The sequence below is a fragment of the Sphaeramia orbicularis genome, chromosome 24, assembly GCF_902148855.1.
Source record: "Sphaeramia orbicularis chromosome 24, fSphaOr1.1, whole genome shotgun sequence".
NCBI classification, from domain to species: Eukaryota; Metazoa; Chordata; class Actinopteri; order Kurtiformes; family Apogonidae; genus Sphaeramia; species Sphaeramia orbicularis.
Window position 1 is genome coordinate 1,227,167 of NC_043979.1, and position 27,803 is coordinate 1,254,969.

The following is a 27,803-nucleotide window of genomic DNA, read 5'->3' on the forward strand; positions in this document are numbered from 1 at the left end:
TGGAATGTCTGTAAAACAGAATTTCAGTTTGAACACAGGAACATTTAGTGATAGAACATTAGATCCTGTTCTGCTTATTTCAAAATTTTTTTTGCTCAATTGAAGATTTTTTTGCTAATTGAAGATATTTTTTGCTTAATTGAAAATTTCTTTTGCTTGATTCAACATGTTTTGCTTAATTCAACATTTTTTTGTAATGTAATGTCTGTAAAACAGAACTTCAGTTTGAACACAGGAACATTTTGTGATATAACATTAGATCCTGCTGGGATAAAATAAAAATGTGTTTAGTATTTGTGCAGATTTCTGCTGTAATTCAATTCTTCCAGGAAATAATCATTTTAAAAAAAGAAACAAACAAAAAAACTGCCTTTTTAACAGTGTCATGATATATCGTATGGTGATCCTAGTATTGTGATTTGTATTATCACCAGATTCTTGCCGATACACAGCCCTAATTCTGACATTAGTCCTTATTGTTTTGGATCCCTGATCCCTGCTGGAACACAAACACCTGGATTGAACGTGTCCACAGACTTTTGGACACCTGGTGGATGAGGACATGGTCAGGTGACTCAGATGGGACCTATCATGTTAAATGTCTGCAGTGGCACCGACCCTCTGGTCTTTGTGTCCTTTACACAGAACGGTTCAACAGCACACACACACAAGTGGACACTTTGAAAATACGACAACGGAGGGGGGGTGTCCCCGCTCAGAGGCGGTCCAGCTGCGTGGAGTCGGCCTCCAGCCCCCCAGGACTCAGTTCACACAGGTAGAACAGGGTCTCCTCGCTGGCCTGGGCCTCCGTCAGAGGCTCCAGTCTGATCAGGGAGCTGCGCACCGGCTGCTTCGACTCCACCACGCCCGAATCCAGCAGCTCCGACGGCAGCTTGGCCTCTGCCGCAGAGGACGGGGCGGAGCCAAGGGTGGAGGGGTGGGCGGAGCCGCTGGAGCTGCTGCTGGAGCTCCCCAGGTCCAGCTCTGGGGCATGAGGACAACCGTCAAGAAAGGCCAGAAGAGGGCACGATGTGTACTGGATCAGCTGTTTATCTGAAAACACACACACACACACCTTGGTTTTAGTATATGTTGTATTTGTATCTCCATCTTTGCACAGAACTTTGGGCACTTTGCATCGTTTTAAAGGAGCTTTAGAAATGAATGTGAGCTCGACCTCTTCTAAACAGGATAAACTAATGGGTTTAGGTGAACTATGAAGTGGAACAGAACTCTGAGGCTGATGATGTTTAACGAGAACAGGAGAACATCCAAGAATGAACCAGAACAAAGAAGAACAAACAAGAACGAATGAGAATGAACCAGAACAAAGAGGAACCAGCGACTGTGGCTCAGTTGGTAGAGCGGGTTGTTCAATGACCGAAGGGTCGGCGGTTCAAATCCTGGCTCTGACCACATGTCGAAGTGTCCTTGGGTCCTTGTCCTTCAGTCCAAGAACGAACCAGAACGAACAACAACAACATCTGGAACCATCTGATCTGATCTGGATTTGTGTGAACTTTGGAATGGAACAGAACTGAGGTCCAGACTGATGATGTTTAATGAGAACAGACAGGAACGAAGAAGAACGAATGAGAACAGACAAGAAAGAACAAGAACACTGTCATGCCTTGGCCATCTTACACCTGAAGGTGGCCATCTTAGACCTCAGATGTCTCCTGGCTGTTGGAATACTGTTCATTTCTAAATCGGTCTTGGTGACAGTAGGAGGTGTGGAACCCTGTGGGCGGTCTCACCTGTGTGGGCGGTCCCACCTGTGTGGGCGGTCTCACCTGTGTGGGCGGTCCCACCTGTGTGGGCGGTCCCACCTGTGTGGGCGGTCTCACCTGTGTGGGTGTCCTCTGTCCGGCTTCTGTTCAGCTGTGATGTGTTTTCTTTGGAGGCCACGCTCTCCTACACACACAGAGGACCATGAATACAACCAGGACTTCAACACCAATAATGACCAAAAACAGTCGTTTAAGGGTGGTTCATGTCTACAACGTATTAGTGACCTTTAACCCTGAGGTCAAACAGCTCACATGGAGGATTAATATTCTACACCAACAAATGAATGCGACATCTACAGACGAACCTCAAACATGTCTGTGTTATATGCTGCTTTCAGGTGCTGTAGGAAAGATGATCCTTTCCACTGGTGAATTTGAAATTACTGGTGCATTTTCCATAATTCCCATAGCCCATGAAGGCATCGTTAGTACCATGTTTTCTCCTTCTCCTTGGCCAAAATCAAACTGAAGCATGACATTTTGAAAAAACTCTTATTCCACCTCTTTGTTTTCTTCAGTTTCTTGTTTATTTTAATGCCTGGTCCAACTAAAGGTCCATTTGTTTAGACAAATACAATGATACCAACAAAAACAGCTCACAGTAGTTTAACTGCACAGCTGACATCTGTCCATTTAACATGTTTTCTGGATAATAACCAAAATCAGTTCAGTTCATTGTACTGATAAAAACAGTGCTTTTATTCATTCCATGTTTTCTTTTCTGTCTGTTTTAGTCACATGACACACACAGGAGTTAGGACTGGATTATAGAACTATTGTTTTTGATGACTTTGGATGGTCTAATATTTTTTGCCACAACTGTATGTATATAGTCTGTATCGTTCTTATTACTATTATTATTTCTATTGTTTTTTTCCACTGTCTTTATGCTGTGAACTCTTTCTTGCGCTCTATTCTGTTGCTGCCTTGACCGTTGAATCTCCCCATTGTGGGATCAATGAAGTCTCATCTAATGTAATGCAATGTAATCCAGTCTAATGTAATGTAATGTAATGTAATCCAGTCTAATGTAATGTAATGTAATCCAGTCTAATGTAATGTAATGTAATCTTGTCTAATGTAATGTAATGTAGTCTAATGTAATGTAGTCTAGTCTAATGTAGTGTAATGTAATCTAGTCTAATGTAATGTAATGTAATCTAGTCTAATGTAATGTAATGTAATCTAGTTTAATGTATGTGAACATTAATGCTGTGTACGACAGGTGCTGTGTGGGACCAACTCCCAGAAAGCCTCAGATCAGCTGAAACACTCAGTTTCAATAAAAAAGATTTAACAAAAATAATAATAATAATAAATAAATAAATAAATAATATATAAATAAATAAATAATATATATATATATATATATATATATATATATATATATATATAAAAATTTTTTTTCCTTCTTTTTTTTTTTAATATATTAGGGCTGGGCAAGTTAATGCATTATTACCGCGTTAACGCATTCATTAAATAACATCGATATTTTTTAAAATCTCCCGTTAATGCCGTTCTGCCATTCAAGCAAGTCTTAGTTCATTTATACATACTCATACATTTATACGACTCTTATTTTGAAACTCATGCTTTTATTTTGGCGCTCCACACGCACCAGGCGCCAGTGCTGGTGTAGCTGAGAGGAGAAAAGTGAGCGAACTTTACAAGTAATGCTGAATCAAACTTTGTTTAACTCCTGCAGTTCAACACCTGTATGTGTCAATCATTCTGTTTGTTAAATAATTTCACATGCAAACGTGCCGTTAGAAACATGTTTATGACGTTAGTTTGGATGTGTTTATTACAATGTGTTATTAACATGTTTAAGCTAATTTGTTTATGCTAGCAGTCGCAGATGGGTTGCTAATTCTTTCTGCACGCTCATGTTAAGTTTATGTAAATTTATTGGTTGTGTTTAATATTCCAGCCTTTGAACTAACCTGTACTCATTTACCATGTGAGTGTTGTATTAGCAGTCAATTTAAGTTTAGAATAATTACATCTATGCTTTCTCTGTGAATATTCATATCATTGATAGACATAACTAATTGATTTATTTTGTCTTTATTTCATAGTTTCACTCTCAATCTGCATGATGTCAAGTATGTACATTAAAGCTGCAGACTTCAGAGCACAGATCTGGCATCGTCAGTTCAGTTTAGCTCGCTGTCTAGTTCAGACTAAGTACAGACGTCTTAGCGAGGACAGTACAATTCTAACTCCTATTCTTCTGCTGGTGTTCATGTAGCGATTAGCTGCAGATAGACAACAGGTTTCCCAAGAAAAGCCGAACGCCCAAAACTTCTGTCCAAATCTGTTCCTGTAGACTCACTGTAAAACTGACACATACAAACAAAATCTGTCTGAGTTCTGTTCACTGCCTTAGTACATTTACATGGCATTATACATTTAAATGAATGGGAAAAAGAATGCTAGCTCGATGCTAACTTGAATGGGAAAATCCATAGACACGCTAACGATTAGCATTTACAGATTAATTTAAGATTTACGTCTTTTTATCCAGCAACAAAGGTTCACATCAGATATATTTAATACTATTCATTCTTGAGTGAAAGGAACATGTCTGTTAGTTCCTTCTTATGTCCAAACTGACTATGGGAACACCGAAAGGACAAAACATACGTTAGTGCAACTTATTCCGACCACTAGAGGGCCCCCTTTGCTTGGTTTTAACAACTGAACATCACATATTATTGGGCTTATTAGTATTAGTACTGATTACTGGGCTTAAGACTCCTGTCAGTCACTCACAAGCAGAAATAAACTGGTGTGGACATAAACATGGAGAAAAGTAGCGGTCTGTTCCATGGACATTTTCATTTTAAATGTCTTCAGATGGTGGGGGTGAGAAGGACACAGGTGTTTGGAAGCACTGACATGTGCAATTATTTTTATCACTGGAGTACTTCAGTCTGAAATATCACTTAAAGGCAATACACGCTGTTGATGCCGGCAACCCCCCCCCCCCCCCAATATAACTATGTGATTAATCGTGATTAATCGCAGAAATCCATGCGATTAATTGCGATTACAATTTTTAATCGCTGCCCAGCACTAATATATATAAAATCCAGGTTAAAGACCCACCTGTTCTCAGCTGCATTTGAATAGTTTTTATTCATCAGTTCAGATCTGCACTGTTTCTATTTCAAGTTTTTATCCATTTCATCTATTTGTTTCTTTTTTTTCCTCATGTCTATACTTTTTATTGCTTCCCTGCTGTAATGCTTTTAATGTTTTATGTAAAGCACTTTGAATTGTCTTGTACATGAAATGTGTTCTATAAATAAACGTGCCTTGCCTCTCCTCCATACTGGTGGTATATGTTATAGCAGTGTCTGTGTCTGAAGGAGCTGAATGTGTTCAGGGTGTGAGGGAGGGGGTGAAACCACTTTACCTCTACAGCATCCAAATCCATGCCAAACTGTTTTCCATAAAGCATGGCCTGGAAGTCCTCCAGACTGCAGTCGATACTGTCCAAATAGTCCATGAGCTCCACCCTGAGAGACACACACACACACACACACACACACAAACAGTCATATTCCATAAAAACACTCATGTTGTGAACAGCCTGGTTAATGCATTTCTTTTCCATCCAAACGTTTTAACTTCCTGTTGCGTATAAATTGTTCATATAAAACCACACCACGGCAGATCTGAGGTAAAAGGTCGGCAGAACATGATAGAGTACAGTTTTCTACCACACAGACTAATGTGTAAAGTCACTAAACCCGTTTACCTCCACACCAATACTCTGATCAGTATCTGATTTATGGAGTTATTACAGTATTATTGATCATGTAAATAGTCTAATCTGATCTGTTTGATCAGACAACAGCAGTAATCTGATGAGAATAAATCCTGGATTTGTCCCCAGTCCTCCCATGTCTTCCTGCATATGCATATGAACCTGTTTACATGCGCATGTAAACAGGTTCATCTGATTTATTTAAAAAAACATTCAGATGCTTAAAATTCAGGTACACAGACAACAAATGAGACATGGACAAACTGGTCTTCATCATAAATATATGAGGGTGTAGTGTATGGAAGTAAATCTGTCTCATCAGATTTTGAATTGTAAAAGCTATTGAATTTCTAGCACTGAATTTTTTTTTTGCACTGACATTAAGTATCTGAATTTTTTGTCTCTCAATTTAACTATGTTCATAAATTTAGAATAAAAAAAAAATCAGATACAAAAAATTCTGAAGCACAAAATTCAGACTCAAAAAATTTAGATCACACATCCGTCACACCTAGGATAAGCAATCGAGTCTATCTCAAGTCGAACCGACAGCCAGCCAATCAAGTTACGTTCGGTTGGTCATGTGACACCAATGCAGGAAGACGGACAGCTTGGATGTGTGATGTGAATTTTTTGCATCTGATTTTTTTAAAATTCTAAATTTATGAACATAGTTAAATTGAGAGACAAAAAAAATCAGATTCTTAATTTCAGTGCAAAAAAAATCCAGTGCTAGAAATTTAATGGCTTTTTATGGAAGTAAATCTCTCATCAGATTTAGAAATATAAAAGACATTGAATTTGTAGCACTGAATTTATTTTTTGCACTGAAATTAAGTATCTGAACTTTTTTTTTTGCATTGAAATGAAGTATCTGAATTTGTTTTTGCATTGAAATGAAGTATCTGAATTGTTTGTCCTTGAATTCAACTATGGTCATAAATTTAGAATTAAAAAAATTCAGATGTAATAAATTCAGATGCAAACATTCAGGTGCAAAAATTCAGATGCAAAAAATTCAGATATTTAATTTCAGTGTAAAAAATTGCTAGAAATTCAATGGCTTTTATAATTCAAAATCTGATGAGACCGATTTCCTTCCATACACTACGCCCTCATATGTTTCTGATGCAGACCAGTTTGTCCTCGTCTCATTGGTCGTCTGTGTCTGACCTGGGTGACGTGGCTGTCTACTGTGGACTTACTTTCCGAGCAGGTTGATGTTCTGCGATATGGCTCCGTTCTCGTTCAGTATGGAGTCCATCATCTTGACGGGGTCCTCCAGACTCAGGCCCGGGGCTTTGTTGAGCTGCAGGGCGCTGCTGGTGGCTCCGGCACCCTCCAAAGCCCCGCCCTTATCGTCCGTCAAAGCGGCATCGGCGTCACTCCGTTTGTCGTCTGTGCAGGTGGTGCTCACCTCCGTCTCAGCCGCCAGGACCGCACAGCCATCCAGCTCCACCTCCACTATCTCCACCTCACTGAGGATCACATGTCAACAGAGAACACACCAATGAGACGACGCACAGCAGGGTTCACACGTTTTTCAAAGTTAAATTCAAGCACTTCTAAGGGTCATTTTCTAATTTTTCCACCTTATCACTGAGGTGAAATCCACATCTACATGAATACATAAACTCAGGATTATTTTAGTCACTTTTTATCACAGTTATGTACATTGTACAGGGTGAGGAAGCAAAATTTACAATTAACATTTAGTTGTTTTTTCTCAGCAGGCACTACGTCAATTGTTTTGAACCCAAACATATACTGATGTCATAATCATACCTAACACTATTATCCATACCTTTTCAGAAACTTTTGCCCATATGAGTAATCAGGAAAGCAAACGTCAAAGAGTGTGTGATTTGCTGAATGCACTCGTCACACCAAAGGAGATTTCAGAAATAGTTGGAGTGTCCATAAAGACTGTTTATAATGGAAAGAAGAGAATGACTATGAGCAAAACTATTACCAGAAAGTCTGGAAGATACTATTAAAGAAGAATGGGAGAAGTTGTCACCCCAATATTTGAGGAACACTTGTGCAAGTTTCAGCAAGTGTGTGAAGGCAGTTATTGAGAAAGAAGGAGGACACATAGAATAAAAACATTTTCTATTATGGACATTTTCTTGTGGCAAATAAATTGTCATGACTTTCAATAAACTAATTGGTCATACACTGTCTTCCAACCCCTGCCTCAAAATATTGTACATTTTGCTTCCCCACCCTGTATTATTAGGATATAAACATCTAAAATTATATTTCATAACAGCAAAAAGTTTACAAATTAAAGGAAAACACAAAGTTTTATCCAGAAAAAGGGAAGACACTTGGGGCTGGATCTATCAAAGGTTTGCGTGTATTAAACGTGTGCAAACTCATTGCACACGCAGAAAAATGTCCAACCTGATTTAGTAACAGTGCGCAAAAAGGGTTGCGTCTTTCAAAGGTGTAAAATAGTGCGTCTGCATTAGTTAGTACATTTGACACAATGAATATGAAATATGGGGCGTTTACACACAGTTGTGTGTGGTGGGAGGAGAAACGTAAATATATTAATTTAGCACACGCAAAGCGATTTATCAAACCCAAAAGCAATTTTACTGATAGAAACTGAGTCTATATTTAACACGTCTCAAAAGGAGGTGCAAACAGGTTGTTTGTGTAATTACACACACATGGAAGTGGTTAGGAGAAAAAAGAAGTGATGAAACCTGATGCAGAAAACGCATTTTTCACCCTCACGTGAATATTTTTGGAGTGACAGAAGAAAAAATAATTGACATGTATGTAACCCCCCCCCCATCCTACCAGATATTAATTTAAAAAAAAAACAAAAAAAAACATATATACATATATAACATAAATACATATAATAGTCTATATTGTCCTATTTAGTAATATAGTAATAATATATTCATATATACAAGTTACATATATTAGGTAACTTGATCGCTATTTCATAACTGTAACCTAAATTATCATTACTATTAGATTGTGACTCCCCCTTGAACTGCCACCTTATCGTGGTGGGGGAGTTTGAGTGCCCAAATGATCCCAGGAGCTCTGTTGTTGGGGGCTCTATGACCCTGGTAGGGTCTCCCAAGGCAAACAGGTCCTGGGTGACGGGCCAGACTAAGAGCAGTTCAGAAGCCCCTATGGAAAGAACTACAACAAGGACCGTGATGTCGCCCGGTACGGCGCAGCCGGGGCCCCACCCTGGAGCCAGGCCTGGGGTTGGGGCTCGAAAGCGAGCGCCTGGTGGCCAGGCCTATCCCCACGGGGCCCGGCCGGGCACAGCCCGAAGGAGCGACGTGGGCCCGTCCTTCGGTGGACCCACCACCTGCCGAGGGAACCATAGGGGCCGGGTGCATTGTGGATTGGGTGGCAGTCGATGTCAGGGGGCTCGACGACCTGATCCCTGGACACAGAGTCTAGCTCTTGGGACATGGAATGTCACTTCGCTGGGGGGGAAGGAGCCAGAGCTTGTGAGGGAGGTTGAGAGATACCGTCTAGATATAGTCGGGCTCACCTCCACACACAGCTTGGGCTCTGGACCCCAACCCCTCGAAAGGGGCTGGACTCTCCACTTTTCTGGCGTTGCCCGCGGCGAGAGGTGGCAGGCTGGTGTGGGCTTGCTCATAGCCCCTCAGCTCAGCCACCATGTGTTGGAGTTCACCCCGGTGAACGAGAGGGTCGCGTCCCTACGCCTTCGGGTCGGGGACAGGTGCCTCACTGTTGTCTCGGCCTACGGGCCGAACAGCAGTGCAGAGTACCCGGCCTTCTTGGAGTCCCTGGGAGGGGTGTTGGATGGTGCTCCGACTGGGGACTCCATTGTTCTCCTGGGTGACTTCAACGCTCATGTGGGCAACGACAGTGAGACCTGGAGGGGCGTGATGGGGAGGAACGGCCTCCCTGATCTGAACCCGAGTGGTGTTTTGTTATTGGACTTCTGTGCGAGTCACAGTTTGTCCATAACGAACACCATGTTCGAACACAAGGATGTCCATAAGTGCACTTGGCACCAGGACACCCTAGGCCGGAGGTCGATGATTGACTTTGTTGTCGTGTCATCAGACCTCCGGCCACGTGTTTTGGACACTCGGGTGAAGAGAGGGGCAGAGCTGTCAACCGATCATCACCTGGTGGTGAGTTGGATCCGCTGGCAAAGGAGGAAACCGGACAGACTCGGCAGGCCCAAACGTGTTGTGAGGGTCTGTTGGGAACGTCTGGCAGAACCCAATGTCAGCGCGGTCTTTAACTCTCACCTCTGGGAGAGCTTCTCCCAGATCCCGGGGGAGGCTGGGGACATTGAGTCCGAGTGGACCATGTTCTCTGCCTCCATTGTCGAAGCGGCTGCTCAGAGCTGTGGTCGCAGGGTCTCCGGTGCCTGTCGTGGCGGCAATCCCCGAACCCGGTGGTGGACCCCGGAGGTAAGGGATGCTGTCAAGCTGAAGAAGGAGTCTTATCGAGCCTTGTTGGCTCATGGGACTCCTGAGGCAGCTGATGGGTACCGGAGGGCCAAGCGTGCTGCAGCCCGAGCGGTTGTGGAGGCAAAAACTCGGGTCCGGGTGGAGTTTGCGGAGGCCATGGAGAAGGACTATCGGTCGGCCTCGAGGAAATTCTGGCAAACCATCCAGTGCCTCAGGAGGGGAAAGCAGTTCCCCACCAACACTGTTTACAGTGGAAGTGGGGAGCTGCTGACCTTGAGTGGGGATGTTGTCGGACGGTGGAAGGAATACTTCGAGGACCTCCTCAATCCCGCTGCCACATCTTCCATGGAGGAAGCAGAGGCTGAGGTCTCAGAGGTGGACTGGTCCATCACCCAAGCTGAAGTCACCAAGGTGGTTGGCAAGCTCCTCGGTGGCAGGGCACTGGGGGTGGATGAGATTCGCCCTGAGTACCTTAAGTCTCTGGATGTGCAGGGACTGTCTTGGCTGACACGTCTCTGTAACATGGCGTGGCAGTCGGGGACAGTACCTCTGGATTGGCAGACCGGGGTGGTGGTCCCCCTTTTTAAGAAGGGGGACCGGAGGATGTGCTCCAACTACAGGGGGATCACACTCCTCAGCCTCCCGGGAAAAGTCTATTCCAGGGTACTGGAGAGGAGGATCCAACCGATAGTCGAACCTCGGATCCAGGAGGAACAATGCGGTTTTCGTCCTGGTCGCGGAACACTGGACCAGCTCTATACCCTCCATCGGGTGCTCGAGGGTTCATGGGAGTTCGCCCAACCAGTCCACATGTGTTTTGTGGATTTGGAGAAGGCGTTCGACCGTGTCCCTTGTGATATCCTGTGGGGGGTGCTTCGGGAGTATGGGGTCCGGGGCCCTCTGTTAAGGGCAGTCCGGTCCTTGTTTGACCAAAGCAGGAGCCTGGGTCGCATCGCCGGCAGTAAATCAGACCTGTTCCAGGTGCATGTGGGACTCCGGCAGGGCTGCCCTTTGGCACCGGTTCTGTTCATAATTTTTAAGGACAGAATTTCTAGGTGCAGCCAGGGGCCGGAGGGGGTCCGGTTTGGGGACCACAGGATTTCATCTCTGCTTTTTGCAGATGACGTTGTCCTGTTGGCCTCATCGAACCTGGACCTTCAGCATGCCCTGGGGCGGTTTGCAGCCGAGTGTGAAGCGAGCGGGATGAGGATCAGCACCTCCAAATCCGAGGCCATGGTTCTGGACCGGAAAAAGGTGGTCTGCCCTCTCCGGGTCGGTGGGGAGTCTTTGCCCCAAGTGGAGGAGTTTAAGTATCTGGGGGTCTTGTTCACGAGTGAGGGAAGGATGGAGCGTGAGATTGACAGATGGATCGGTGCAGCGTCTGCAGTGATGCAGTCGCTGTACCGGTCGGTTGTGGTGAAGAAGGAGCTGAGCCGAGAGGAGAAGCTCTGGATTTACCGGTCAATCTACGTTCCTACCCTCACCTATGGTCATGAGCTTTGGGTCATGACCGAAAGGACAAGATCCCGGATACAAGCGGTCGAAATGAGCTTCCTCCGTCGGGTGGCTGGGCGCACCCTTAGGGATAGGGGGAGGAGCTCAGTCACCAAGGAGGAGCTTGGAGTAGAGCCGCTGCTCCTCCGCGTCGAGAGGGGCCAGCTGAGGTGGCTCGGACATCTGTTTCGGATGCCTCCTGGACGCCTCCCTGGGGAGGTGTTCCGGGCATGTCCCACCGGGAGGAGACCTTGGGGAAGACCCAGGACACGTTGGAGAGACTATGTCTCTCGGCTAGCCTGGGAACGCCTCGGGGTTCCCCCGGAAGAGCTGGAGGAGGAGTCTGGGGAGAGGGGAGTCTGGGCGTCCCTGATTAGACTGTTGCCCCCGCGACCCGGCCCTGGATAAGCGGTGGATAATGAATGAATGAATGAATGAATGAGATTGTGACCATTATCTGTTGCAGATTGTTGTTTATGTTCTGTATGACGAAATAATAAATAATTAATAAAAACTAAGTGTCAAAAAAAACAAACAAAAAAAAAAAACTGAACCAATTATTGCCAACTTTACAGCCCCCAGTGAGGAAAAACTCTGAATGGTGCAAATCAAGGCATTGGAGTAAATAAATACATTTTCCTAAATTGTAGAAGTCATGAATTTCTGCCAGTATGGCTGTGAAATAGGCATTAAATTTAAATTCTGTTGTAAGTAGTCTTAAAAAGGTCTGAAGAAGTCTTAAATTTAACTTGTAGGAACCCTGGTTTAATTGTCCTAAAATAACAAACCAATTTTCACTTCTATTCATGTACTTAAAGATTGTAGAAAATGTTTTGACATTTTTCCTGTAAAAGTGAGTTGAACCCTGATATAATATTTTACTCAACCTGTGAATAAATGTAAGCGCTGTTATCCAAATCTACATGTTACTGTGCATCTGTCTGTGTCTATAAACCAAGGGGTGGGCTGGAAATCCTTGAAAATGCTCGAAGTTCAATGTTGTGTTTTTAAGGTCTGAAAAGTGCTAGAATTTTAGTTTAAGTGCTTGAAAGGGCTTAAAATTATAGTCAAAGCTACTTATACAGAGGTGATACATTTAGAAAAATAAAACTTTCTGTCATAAAGTTAATTCCAGGTGTTGTCAGGCCGACTCCAAGAACGTTTTTATCTTAATCTTTGTCTCAGTGTGTCTGAAGAACACAAAAGGCCAGATCTTCTAAGATCCCAATCTGCGTGTAGTAATTTGCTTGCGCGATCTAGAATTTTGCATCTGAGGTGTGACCACGGTTTGGGGGTGATTTACTCAGATTACTTGCGCAAATTACAACAGGTACAAAGTCTTGGAGACCGCCCTATTTGAATGAGGGTTTTGCGTGTGCTACTGGAGAAAATATGTTGTAAAAACTGCTGTGGGATACACCAGCACTAATGGGAACAGTGACTGAATGAACCAGATGAAGGAAATGTAACCAAAAGCAGCTCTAATTAACTAACACTGTAATAATGTTAGTGTGTGTCATCAGTATCCTACAGTATTAGCTCTGTTGTTGAAGTGTCTGCCTTTCTACTGTCTACACACAGTCATATGTACAGTTTGACCACTAGAACATATGGAACAGCATCAGGACAAGAACAGTAGGACATAGAACAGAGTGGAGCTGGTCCAAAGGCAGACACTACAACAACAGAGCTAATACTGAAGGGACTGATGACAGACACTGGAACAGAGTGGATCACAGTAGTTAACCCAGTCTACCACCTAGCTAGCATTTGGTGGAGCTAATGCTAATGCTATGGACACAAACAGAGCCTGTTCTATCTGTAATATCAGGTCCATCAGCTCCAGGCTCTATCTGGAACCAGTTGAAACCATGGATGGAACTGTTGTGTGCCACCACTGGACGTGGAAAGCAGGGTTAAAAAACCAACAAAAACCAGAACGTTCAGATCAAACTCAGTATGAGCCGGTTTGCCATCCAGTGTGCAGTCCAGCACTTCTGCCGTCCATCATGGCGCTCGTTTGCAGCATGAACAGAGCGTGACGTAACGTGTAAAGGGTCAATACGTGTCCAACAAAACATCAGTCCTGTGTAACTCTTAAATGGTGCATTCTCACCCTTGCTCTGTCTTTGGATACCCCTCAGTGATGCTGGTCGATGCCTCGCTGACCCCGGTGGACCCCTCTGTGACGCCGATCGACCCCTCAGCTTCGCTCTCTGTTAAGTCACAGATGATGACGTCGTCTGATAACTCGGAGCTCTTGACACCGTTCAGACTGTTGACTGTTGACTGAAGAAGACGCAGCTGTCAGAATGTATTCAACACATTTGAATACTGAGCTGCATTCACAGAGCGTACTGACCTGTTCCACACACACTTTGTCATCATAGATCTGATGAATGTATTTGGGTTTCTTTCCGTTGCCGTTCATCAGAATGGGCCTGTCAAACACATCACAAACACAGTCCAGTTTCAGGTCAGAGTTCTTCAACCAACACATGGTTGTGGTGTTTAAAAGATAAAACAGTCTACAGTCACTTTGTGAATTAAACATCATCACAAAAACAGCCTCTCATTGTCTTAACTGTTCACTGGACCACCCTGTGGTTTCATCACTGTTTCAGTAAGGTTATGCACCGTCACCACATGTATTTCTGTCCAGACTTAAAGGTGGGGGAGACTTTCGTGACCAGTTTTTCATCTAGTCTGTCAAACCTCAGTCAAATCCTCAGTATCATGAATCTGTACGTCTGTCTGTCATTACTCACCTGAATCTCTTGCATTACGGTGAACAGTTTCGAAGTGCCATCCACCAGAAACAAAACCATGTGTTTACATCCAGAGCCAGGAGGAAACTCAGGCATCTTCGGAATTTTTGGTCGCAATGTGCATTGTGGGAAACGGAGGTTCGAGCAGCTGCCTGCAGCGCAAGCCTCCGAACTTCGAAACTGTTCACCGTAATGCAAGAGATTCAGGTGAATAATGACAGACAGACGTACAGACTCATGATACTGAGGATATGACTGAGGTTTGACAGATTTGATGAAAAACTGGTCACGAAAGTCTCCCCCACCTTTAAGACCTTGTATTGATGGAGTTGAACTGCTACTTAATATCTGGAGCAGGGGTATTCAAATCCAGTCCTGGAGGGTCGGTATCCTGCATATTTTAGATCAGGGGTCACCAATCCTGGTCCTCGAGGGCCACTATCCTGCATGTTTTAGACGTTTCCTTCTTCCAACACACCTGACAGTCGTTATCAGTCTTCTGCAGAGCTTGATGATAGGCTTATCATTTGAATCAGGTGTGTTGGAAGAGGGATACATCTAAAACATACAGGAGAGTAGCCCTCGAGGACCAGGGCTGGTGACCCCTGTTTTAGATATTTCCCTCTTCCATCACACCTGGAAGCCATTACATCGTTATCAGGCTTCTGCAGAGCTTGATGATGAGCTGATCATTAATTGAACCATGTGTGGCTGGAAGAGGGAAATATCTAAAACATGCAGAATAGTGGCACCCGAGGACTGGATCTGAATACCCCTGATCTACAGGGTATGGACGTGACCTCTTATGCTTTTTATTGTCTGTCCTTGGGTGACATGAAAGGCACCACCAAATAAAATGTATTATCATTATTATTATTAGTAGTAGTAGTAGTAGTAGTAGTACCACCTCACAGGAAGCGGAGGTCACTGTGGCTCCGCCCACTGAGTGGCAGAAAGAGGGAGATAAGTGGCAGTGTTGGCTTAAATACCGTCTAAACTTTGGAACAATATAAAAACAAGTGTTCAGAGAACGCAAACCTCCGCCAAGCACCCTGAACAGTGTGCATGCGAGGATGGACTATTTCTTTTTAAATTCAACAGTTTCCAGGTTGCTCCATACAGCAGAAAAAGTTAAAGCTTGGTACCAGTCATGTGTCTGTTAAATGTAAATGTCCACAGAGTCCACATTCCATAGTGGATGTGGACAATTTAGTTCCAGATACAAGATATTGTTCTAAGCTACAGGTGGATCCAGTTGGAGGAGAATCAGAGTCGTTTTGAATTTTGGATGAATTTTCAAAAATTGCTCAATGATGACAGATGGAAAATTGTAGATGTTGTGACCTTGCTGTGACCTTGAACTTTGGCCTACTTGGCCCAAAATGTAATGGGTTGGTCCCAGGGCCTAGGCCTATCTGTGGGGAAGATTTGGGAAAGGTGGGTGGAAGAGTTTTCTCCGAAATTTGCTAACAAACAAGCAAACACGCAAACAAACAAACACACAAAGCAAAGTGATCACAATACCTCCTGGCGGAGGTAAAAATGAGGAAGAGCTGTTGTGCGATTGATTGTACGAACAGGTTTGAAAAGCAGTGGGAGCTATCGTTTTACAGACACCGAAAGACAAAGAAAACAGAAGTAGACAGATCGCTGCAATTCACAGAAACAACTGGAATCCAGACAACGAAACCTTGATCTGTAGTTCCCATTTCATGTAATGTTAATTTATGCTGTATTTTTGGGTAAAAATCAACTTTAAATTACATTTTGTTTTGGCTAATGTTGCTTCTTAGCAAAGCTCTTAATGTTGGCATCTTTCATTTAGTTCTATTTTTCATAACTGAATCGTTTTTGTCTTCATTTGTGTGATTCTGAACCTTGTGCTCTACATGATTTATAAACTAAGTTAAACTGAGGCTAACCCAGTTTTCCAGATCAGGGGGCACTGGAGCACATAGCAGTAGTATCTGTGTTGGATAAAGTACTGGATCTGAACTAGACTCAGTAAATCTCCTCAGTCCCAGTAGATCATGCATATATTCACTGGGGTCAGTCCACGGTCTACTGGAAATGCACTTTGGATCAGCTGGTTCTGGGCCCTAGTTTTGGAGCCTGGTTGTCAGTCATGATGAAACCATGTATATTTGTTTCAGGTCTAAATAACGCTGATCCCCTCCACCCTGGATCAGGTCAGGATTAGGGGCGCGTATTGGCAAGAAATCACAATACTAGGACCACGATGCAATATATCACGATAAATCATGATACTGTTAAAAAGGCAATTTTTTTTGGTTTTGTTTATTTTTTATTTTTTTCCCCAACAAAGGAACGAACATTTGCCTCTCCGACAAGAAAAAGTGCTTTTAGGATGATTCAAATAACCATTATTTAATAAAACAGTATTAAATAATAATGAATAAGATATAAACAATAAAGAAAAACAAAAAACAAAAATGAACCTCTGCCATATCTGCATTTGAATAAATACCTAAAAATGTCAATACAGTACTTTTTAATATTGATATATTATTGTGAAATGAAATATCACAATATATTGCAGAAATAATATTTTCTTACAGCCCTAGTCAGGATACATGATTTCTGTCCACATGTCGATGTTCATGGACCACTTGTTCTTTGGTAGCTCGTATGGATTGATATCGAGTCCAATTGTCCTTAATGTCATTTTATTTTCCACATTTTTCCTGGTCTCGCTGTGTTTACTGCTACACTCCGCCGTGTTGAGTGAGGTTTGTTTTACCACTCAGTCCGACTTAAAGGGGAAGTGACATAAACGCATACCCTCTGTTGTCCCACACATGCCAAACTTTTATGAATTCACGTCCACGATCCTTCCACTAACCCCCAGAAAACACATTTTAACTCACCTTTTGCGTTTCAAATTCAAGATGTGGTTGTTCTGTACGAGTGTGACGATGAAATGTATCAGCTGAAAAAGAAATAAACTGGATTAAATTCAAGTCAAAAACCACCTGGATATGCAGCTCACACGCCTACGTTACAAACAACAGGAAGTGGCAGTTGAACGATCATCTCATTGGACATTCCTGTACTTCTGCTTCTGAATTTCCCCTAGGGGATTAATAAAGTCTGTCTGTCTATCCATCCATCCATCCATCCATCCATCCATCCATCCCTTGGTTCAATATTTCACTAATGGCCTTTGGAGATTTAAGTTATAACATACTGTATGTGACCAATTTTTTTTTTTTTTTAATTTTCAACCTTTTTGGCCTTAATGCATGGTTTATTTTGCCATCATTAATGAGGTTTTATATTTACACCATGTCATATCTGCTATGTTAAAATGCTGTATTAACAAAAGGCAAACAAAAATATACTGTATAATCCATTCTATACAATTCAAAATTTTATGCTTAAAAATGTCTCATCTTCATATATGTGTATAATTTAATTTAATTTAATTTAATTTATTAAAATCCCCATTAGCAACTGAATCATCAGTTGCTATTCTTCCTGGGGTCTCCTCTACATTACATTACAATTTTAATTATTTACATTAATCTTACACCATTCACGCCCACACACACACACACACACACACACACACACACACACACAAACGGGACATATACAACAGCCCAATGCAATAAAAATAAATGAACAAACAAAATAAGTACTATGCATTTGTACTCCTTCACCAAACAATAGCTGTATGACACAAATCATAAGACATCTTTCAAAATTATCGGTACTCTGTCCATTTCATGCCTGCTGTGTGAACAAGAAAAGTTTTAGTTTCTTTTGAAAACATTTTCTGTTATTTTCCAACAACACAAACCCTGGCGTCCATTCCATTCAACCATGGCCCGATAAAAAACAGTCCGCTGTAACTGATTAGTTCTGCCTAAAGGCAGAGCACACTGTGTTTCACTGGTTTGTCTTGTACAATAATTATGTAGATCAGCAAAAAATGACAGTTTTCTGTGAATAATTTCTGCAGTTTGTGTTGCTATAATGCTACGAATAAATGATAATAAAAAACATTTCAATCTAGATTTTACAGTTAACCATGTCAAACTGTTGTGTATTGTGGTTCTATTAGTTCCGTAAGGGCAACCCAAAACAATTTGTGTCGCTTTATTCTGTGCATCTTGCAATTTGTGTAAATTATTTTCATTAGTATTTGACTAAACAACTGAGGCATAATCCATATGAGATAATACTAATGACTGAACTAACAGCTTGGTCAACCATTGGGGAATACATTTCTTACAGTGTCTAATAATTCCTATACTCCGACCCATTTTTTGTAATATATTATTTATTTGGCCATTCCACGACAGTATGCATTAAACATTGTTATATTACTACTAGTTAGCAGAACAAATATATGTTAATCACAGTTTACACACTGCCTAAAGCTGTTCTGGTGTGAAAACTGTAGAAATATGTGCACAGTTCTTACCTTCTTTATGAGCTGTTGTTGGTGGACGTGCTTCTGCCTTAGATCTGACACCTCCCTCCAAAGGGCTTCATTCTCTCTAAACAAAAAATAAAAAAATACTGTTGTTTTTAGTTTGTTTATGAAGTGCTGACATGTGGTGAATTCTGGAGTTAGCAGTTGAACTAGACATGATGTGATGACGTCTGCTCCCTGAAGGACAGGGGGGGGCTTCCTCCTGCTATATAGCAGTAGTAGTAATTTATTTGTCCATTTAACACACAGATGTCAAACATGCGGCCCGGGGGCCAAATCCAGCCCGCCAAAGGGTCCAATCTGGCCTGTAGGATGGATTTGTTAAATACAAAAATTACACTGAAGATATTAACAATCGAAGATGTCAAAATCATTTTAATTCAGGTTCCACATACAGATCAATTAGATCTAAAGTGGGTCAGACCAGTAAAATACAATTATATTAAACCTATAAATAATGAAAACAGCAAATTTTCTCTTTATTTTAGTGTAAAAAAGTAAAAATTACAAGAAAATGTTTATATTAAAAAACTGTTAATTTACAAAAAATGTGAATAACCTGAAATATCTTAAGATAAGTAAATGCAATTTTACCAATATTCTGCCTGTTATTAAATGTTTTGTGTGTTTGTAATTGTAATGTAAGTTGTAATGCACGTGTGTAAATGATAAACTGATAATCTGAGGCAGAATATTGTTAAAATTGCAGCTGTTTTTTGGAAGACGTTTCCAGTTGTTCATGTTAGTCAGATTTTTGTAGATGTAAACATTATCATAATTTAATTTGACTTTTTTCACTGTTATTATTTTACTGGTCCGGCCCACTTCAGATCATATTAGGCTGAATGTGGAACTGAACTAACATGAGTTTGACAGCCCTGGTTTAACAGAACATGATACATACATACATACAGTTTGGATCTTCATACCAAACATGGGTGAAACGGCGTAGGCTGAATCAACAGCTTATTTATGTCTACCCTATTTAGAAGAAGGAAAGTTGCAAAAACAAAACAAGACAAGATAACAAGATGGCACAGTTTTAAACAATAATATAATAAAACAAATAATAGAATCTGAGCAAAATCTTAGACTTATACTGATAAATGTCTTACTTTATCCTAATATTTTATATTTATTGAATAGCTTAGTTTTAAACATCCTTTTAAATGTAGTGACTGATGTGCATGCTTTTTAAAATTCTTTTTCCAGGTTATTCTATATAATTTTACTCCGGTTACAGATATGCATTTGCCTTTTGTGTTGGTCCTTGCCTTTGATCAATAGCTTGCGTAACATAACCACCTCAGTCTAAAACAGTGCTTCTCAACCTTTTTTGAACAAACGCCCCCTAATGTCATCATGAGCCAAAAATCTAAATTTCTCAAAACTGTGAACAAACTTTGCAGACATTCAAGGCACATTTTTAATAATTACAAAATTCTTCAGTTAAGAATTGTCGATTTGCATAAGGCTGGATTCACCAGTCCTCAGACAAACTGTCCATTTAATTATTAACTAAACTGTCCATTTAATTATTAACTACACTATACTGCCAAAAGTCTTGTCTCCCCCATCCCAATAATCAGACTCAGCTGTTCCAGTCCCTTCCATGTCCACAGGTGTATTAAATCCAGCCCTAGGCATGCAGACTGCTTTTACAAACATTTGGGACAGAATGGGTCTCTCTCAGGAGCTCAGTGAATTCCAGCGTGGAACTGTGATAGGATGCCACCTGTGCAACAAATCCAGTGGTGAAATTTCCTGGCTCCTAAATATTCCACAGTCAGCTGTCAGCTGGATTATAAGAAAGTGGAAGTGTTTGGGAACGACGGCAACTCAGCCACGAAGTGGTAGGCCACGGAAACTGACGGAGCGGGGTCAGCGGATGCTGAGGCGCAGAGTGTGAAGAGGTGGACGACTGTCTGCAGAGTCAATGGTACAGACCTCCAAACTTCATGTGTCCTTCAGATTAGCTCCAGAACAGTGCGCACAGAGCTTCATGGAATGGGTTTCCGTGGCCGAGCAGCTGCATCCAAGCCATACATCAGCAAGTGCAATGCACAGCGGTGGATGCAGTGGTGTAAAGCACGCCGCCACTGGACTGTAGAGCAGGGGAGGAGCCTTCTCTGGACTGACCAATCACACTTCTACATCTGGCGATCTGACGGACGGGTCTGGGTTTGGCGGTCTCCAGGAGAACGATACTTGCGGGAGCGCATTGTGCCGAGTGTAAAGTTTGGTGGAGGGGGGGTTATGGTGTGGGGTTGTTTTTCAGGAGCTGGGCTGGGCCCCTTAGTTCCAGTGAAAGGAACTGGGAATGCTTCAGCAGAACAAGACATTCTGGACAATTCCATGCTCCCAACTTTGTGGGAACAGTTTGGAGCCGGCCCCTTCCTCTTCCAACATGACTGTGCACCAGTGCACAAAGCAAGGTCCATTTGGACATGGAGGACAGAGTCTGGTGTGGATGAACTGGACTGGCCTGCACACAGTCCTGACCTCAACCCCATAGAACACCTTTGGATGAATTAGAGCGCAGACTGAGAGCCAGGCCTTCTGTCCAACATCAGTGTGGGACCTCACAAATGCGCTTCTAGAAGAATGGTCCAAAATTCCCATGAACACACTCCTAAACCTTGTGGACAGCCTTCCCAGAAGAGTTGAAGCTGTTAGAGCTGCAAAGGGTGGAGCCACGTCAGACTGAACCCATAGACTAGGAATGGGATGGACCTGACATTCATATGGGAGTCAAAGCAGGAGAGGGAATACTGTTGGATATATAGTGTATACTGTCCATTTAATTAACTAAACTGTCCATTTCATTCTGTAACTACTCTCCCTATAAGTGGATGTCCCGCTGAGTAGACCACAAGGACACACAGAATAATAAGAGAGGTACAAAAAAACAATAGAGTTTGAGCTAAATCAGGGCTGTCAAACTCATTCTAGTTCAGTTCCACATTCAGCTAAATTTGATCTGCAGTGGGCTGAACCAGTAAAATAATAACAGAATTATATATAAATAATGTCAACTTCAAACTTTTCTCTATGTTTTAGAGTGAAAAAAGTAAATTTACATAATGAACAGGTTTACTTCTACAAACTGTCCTTTCAAAAGATGTGAATAACATGAACAAACTGAAAAAATGTGTAATTTTAACAATATTCTGCCTCAGTTTATCATTTACACATTTACAATATTATAACTTACAGATCACAGTGGATCTACAAATACACAAAACATTTAATAACAGACAGAATATTGTTAAAATTGTACTTGCATCTCTTAAGACATTTCAGGTCGTTCATATTTTTTGCAAAATTATGCTTTGTTTTAGTGTAAATACATGAAAATATTTACAAAGAGAAAAGTTTAGAGTTGTCATTATTTATATGTTATTCTGATAGTATTTGACTGAATCCTGCTCACTTGAGATTGAATTGGTCTGAATGTGGAACCTGAACTAAAAGAATTGTTAATATCTTAGTGTAATTTTTCTTTTTCACAAATTCATCCCCAGGGCCGGACTGGACCCTTTGGTGGGCTGGATTTGGCCCCCAGGCCGCATGTTTGACACCCGTGAGCTAAAGGCTTGAGGGAATGATTGGAACAAGTTCAAATGTCAGTTGTGTCCATGTTTCAGACTGACCTCTTCAGTGTTGCCAGTCTGGCGTCGATGTTCTCCTGTTTGCTGTGAACACTCTGAACGCTCACTAAGATCTTACTCAGGTCCTCTTGTCTGATCTTATTGTCCTCTGGACGAGCATTAGAAACCTGGAAGACAAGTCAGATCATTTTTTCCCCAGAATCCATTCAATAATAATGTAAAAAGACGTCAAATCATTAAGTGTGTGCAGACCTCTGGATGCTCCTCACACACTTTTCTACATTTGACTTCTGTCAAAGCAGCTTCTACTTTTTGTGCTGATCATGTACAGACTGTTCTGTCAATAAATGTGAATCATTATTATCCAAACCGCTGTGTGTGGAGGTCAGTGGGAGTAGGGGTGGGTGATACACCAGCTAAAGAATGTGACCCATTTCGTTCCAACTACAGATCTGTGGTCCAGCAGAACCTGTGAGCCTTATCTCAGCTTTACAGTACATTACATGGACAACTGGGAGTTGAAAAGTTCAGGCCTTCAAAAGAGCTTTTTTCCGGATGATCATACAGAACTCATTGCACAAGGACTGCAAGATGCTCTCATGTCATAGAACTAGTCAGAAACTCGTCAAGTGTGCATCACCACAGATAATGGGGCGAATAGAATCAAAGCTGGAAGCCTGAACGGGAGGACAAAACTACACCGTTTAGGCCATCAGCTGCATCTTGCAATTGGTGAGTACTTGTGTAGGTTTGTCCCCTTCTAGTGGGAAAATAACAATCACTTTTATTATCAACAATTTTAAATACAACTAAGACAGCATTTCATGATTTGTCACGTGCAATTAAAAAACTATGTGAGAGTATTTCATGATTTTTTTTCATAAAGTTTTAAACTGTGAGAGTATTTTTTAATGATTTTTCATTACGGCTAAAATTTCCTTAGGGGGTCAAATGAGTGTCCATTTTTGTCCAAAAAAAACAGTTGTCATAAATGCATAGAACTGTGTGTAAATAATGCTAACCCATTTGTGCACAGACTACTGATATTCTTTGACAGTGGAAGCTCTATTTTCATAAATATTGGATTTGGAATAGCACATGTATGTGAAAACTTTTGCTGGTGGATGGACGGATGTGACAGTGGACGGACGTGACATTACCCATGATGCTCTGGTCAGTACCAGTACTTTATTAGGAATAAAATTATAGACTTCCTATTGCTAATTGTGCTCTTCTTCATAAATGTTGGTATTGTGGATCTAAAACAATCCCAGCTGACACAAAAACACTAAATGTGTCAGTGGACGGATGTGACATGGTTGTTGTGGATCCCATCATACTGATGCTCTGCAGCCATGTCAGCGTTTACACTAATGATCCCTGTGCAAAAACTAGGAGCACTATTATTTATTGGATAGTTTAGCATCAGACTAAAGAGGAAAGAACAATATAGAACTGTTCTTTGTGTATAAAAATGCTTCTTATTGTAAAAGTGTTGATGTAAACAGTGCTGTGTGCCATTCTTCATGTATGTATTGGTGGAACAGAAGCAGGATGGATCAGCACCATACTCCAGATTGAACCTGTACAAATAAAACATGTGATATGGAGGAGAGAATCTGGGAAGAAAAACTGGGGAATCTAAAAGAAGAGAAGATTTGTTTTTCAGCTCAATTCAGTTCAAATAGAACTTGGCCATTTGTGACATGAAAATATAGCATTAATTGTGATGAAATTAGACATTTTTGAACTGAAAACATAGTTCATATGAGCATCAACATGTTGAACAGAACTGAAATACTGTACATTTGCAAAACAAATTTTAGCCGATTAGTGACAGTATAACAGCATATTTCTTGGGATTTTTTTCATGGAGTTAAAAACTGAGAACATTTCAGGATTTTTTTCATGCAGTTAAAAACTGTGTGAGAATATAAAAAAAAAAAAACTCCAACAGAAGGGTCTGCTTGAATCATTATACCGGTGTCATTTTATGCATCAGAGGGTTGAATTTAACATTTATACAGTGATTTAGAGGAGAAATCAAAATATCGAGATATATATTGTGTATCGCGATATAGCCTGAAAAATATGGAGATCTTAGTTTTGGGCCGTATGGTGCAGCCCAGACTGGAAGGCTTCATCTTCTCACCTTCCTCTTGATGTTCTCCAGCAGGTCGTCCTGTCCATGTTTGAAGTACGGATGTTGAAACTCCACCGGTCCGTCTTTCTCTTGCTTAACGATGCCTGTGTCGATGTGCATGACTTTTCGGAATCCATCTGCACAAAACAGGACACACGATCTTATCAAGGCTACACCGATCCAATAATAGGATCAGATATCAAACACCATATCAACATTTTAGCTGGATCAGGGATCTGTAAAAGCAACCGATCAGTAAGACCGATCCTTACCCTTTAAATATTTGCGACATGGGCTACGTCATGCATGACAAATTTAATTGTAAAAGTAACAGGACGGACCTGTATGTGGAGGACATGGTGGGTTATAGGTCTGTGTCATTTACTTGCATACTTGAGTATTTCTTCTTCAGTTGTCAGTTCAAATGTTCAGATTGTGTCTTATTTTTAATTTACTTATTCTTTTGTTGAATTATTCATTTTTATTCATTTTGTCATTAATTTTTATCATTTTTTGTTTAAATTTTAGTAGATATTTTGCCTATTTTTTTCAAGTTACTTTGGATTTTTATGTATTATTTAATGTATATAAACCAAGTGTGTCCGCATGTCATTTATCAAACTCCATGGATTTTACTGGTGAATCCATGTTGCAGAAGGAATTTTATTTTTTTAAATTTATTCTTCTGTACAACACTTTGGTCCATTGCGGTTGTTTTAAAGTGCTTTACTAATAAAGTTGGATTGGAAGGAAAAAAAAAAACATGCCGCATCAGATGAATTAACATGTCCAAAACTGTTTCACCCAAGTAGCAGGTCATGATAAATTGTCAGTCATTTTTCATTTTACTATGACAACAAAAGCACTTGAACACAACAGACTCATAGTTTAGAATTCACTAGTGGAGAGGCTCATCCTCCCTCCTCTTTCTGCCTTCGGAGCAGTTTTCAGATTCATGTGATGTGTGAGGGTAAACTTCCACTGGGAATAAAGAGCACTGTCCACTGAAAAGTACATATTATTAGTACATAGTGTACAAACTGCTGTTCTAAGTCTGTTTAATACAGTGATTTAATAGGTATATTTGAGAGAGAGAGAGAGAGAGAGAGAGAGAGAGAGAGAGAGAGAGAGAGAGAGAGAGAGAGAGAGAGAGAGAGAGAGAGAGAGAGAGAGAGAGAGAGATTATTTAGAGCTTTCTCTCTCTTTCTTCCTTTCTCTCTTTATCCCTTTATCAGCTAATGTCAGTGGTACATCCTCTAGAGTTGGGGTCTACTCCAGGTTTCTACCTGTAAATTGGGTTAAGAGTCTGGTTTAGACAGCGCTAAATGGAAAGTGTCACCAGGTAACTTATGTCATGACTTGGTACTATATAAATAAAATGTGAGATTATATACATATATACACACACACACACACATATACATATATATATATATATATATATATATATACACACACACACACACACACACACACATATATATATATATATATATATTTTTTTTTTTTATTCATTAGGGATGGGAAGATTATCCGATATGCATCGATACGCCGACACACGTGTGCACAGTCTGAGTGCATCGGTAGAGAAGCTGCGAGTGAATGAAAAGTTTGGAATGATATTGCGATGCATCGGTTATTGAATGTTTGTATCGCTAAAATTTGACTCGTCCAATAGAATATATATTTTACTTGCATTTAAAAATGTTACTATTTATTTGGGTAAAGTTTTTTTCTTTTCTTCAGACCCACGTTAACAAGCACTGTGGATTCGCAGATGTGTACAGTGTACACTAACAGTCTGAGCTCCACTCATACACTGTGGCACGAGCACCACAGATGAATGTACTGTGTGTATGTGAATGTGACAGACTTAGAAGGAGGAGAACACGTGGTTAATGAACATGTACTTTTTACTAGATCAACTGCATTTAATACTGCAGTACACACCACAGATACTTCCTTAAACAGTGTCATACAGATCCAATAGTACATCCCAGAATACCTTGCGCAGATGTCTGTTAAAGTGAAGGAACCTTTTTCTGTTTTGCCTTCATTACAAATACATTTAATTACAAATGGATTCAGCGAGGGAGCAAGAAGCTGAGTGTTAGAAACAGAGAAGTGACTCTGGAAACACAGTCCTACATTTTTCACTGACTGAATGTGAGGCACGTGTTCTGAAACTGAACTAAAGACACTTTGTAAAAAGTCATGGTCTTATTTGATAATTACATAATCAAGTTCACTGAATTGCACTGCATATTTTCTTTTTTACCAGAATGGATGTGCTCAATCAGAATGCGCTTAATCACTCTGTATCGTGATTTGGGTGTGAATCGTATCACATCACATTGTGAGATGCCATACATGTATCTTTAATATATCAGATTGTAGATGCTGTATCGAGATGCGTAGGGTATCAGCCTTACAGCTCAGATTCCCAGCCCTAGAACAGATGCCCTGACACTGTGGTGAATCCAGTCTTACACATGTTGAGCTGCCTGATGAAGCTGGCCATGTTGTTGTGCTTGAAGAACTTGGGGAGGATCTCCTTCGCAAAGCGCTGCTCGTCCAACACCATGAAGCTGTTTCCCTCCTGTAAACAATGAGCACACCATGACAAACACACCAACACCAGTACCAACACCAGTACCAGTACCAGCACCAGCACCAGTACCAACACCAGTACCAGCACCAGCACCAGCACCTGTTCATGTCTGCGCAGAACCAGCCTCTACTCTGACTCACTGCTCAAATATAGAACCTCCACTAAAGCTGTGATGACGCACCATCTGAACTGGGCTGGTCCTGACACCTGAACACACAGTCCAAATGGAGCCGCAGGTTTGGCTAAGGGCTAACAGTTAGCTTTAGCTAACCTGCTAGCTAAACAACACCACACATGCAGCTCTACCGGCCCTGGATTATCTACAGGGTTGGGTCTATGACAAGAATCCAGGCTTTCCGTCTCATTTCTACTGCCCCTTCCCTGCTGGCTGTTGTGTTTGTGTGCTGTTCTCTCCTGCGGACATGCTAACCCTGCTGCTGCTGCTGTGCTCTGTCCATATTTACCTGACTCCAGCAGATAAACTCATTAGTGTCTGCATCTTCTACCAACGTCCACAGTTTGGTCAGAAAAGCCGGGACGTTCGAGTTGTGTTTCATCTCGTTGGTTTAACGACAAGTTGACTTTTATATTAAATATGCGCAGTGTTTGTCCTCTTTTTGTAGCCTGTATGTTAAAAAAAATGATGTCTGTCGTTCACAGGAAAAAATTGCAATGGCGAGCAACTTCCGGTTCTGACGGATGGGACCGAATCTGAT

The 27,803-nt window shown here is 41.4% G+C and overlaps 1 protein-coding gene across 1 annotated transcript; it reads right to left on the reverse strand.

Moving 5' to 3' along the window:
* Positions 1 to 420: 420 nt before the first annotated feature.
* LOC115414899 (heat shock factor protein 2-like) lies at positions 421 to 27,766 on the reverse strand. Its single transcript, XM_030128260.1, has 12 exons — positions 27,552 to 27,766; positions 26,967 to 27,075; positions 24,486 to 24,613; positions 22,376 to 22,500; positions 18,711 to 18,786; positions 17,149 to 17,210; positions 13,855 to 13,933; positions 13,609 to 13,781; positions 6,771 to 7,043; positions 5,212 to 5,314; positions 1,848 to 1,914; positions 421 to 1,053 (listed from the first exon to the last, which is right to left on the reverse strand). The coding sequence occupies exons 1-12, from the start codon at positions 27,642 to 27,644 to the stop codon at positions 716 to 718; spliced, it is 1,626 nt and encodes a 541-aa protein (XP_029984120.1). The 5' UTR covers positions 27,645 to 27,766; the 3' UTR covers positions 421 to 715.
* Positions 27,767 to 27,803: the final 37 nt, after the last annotated feature.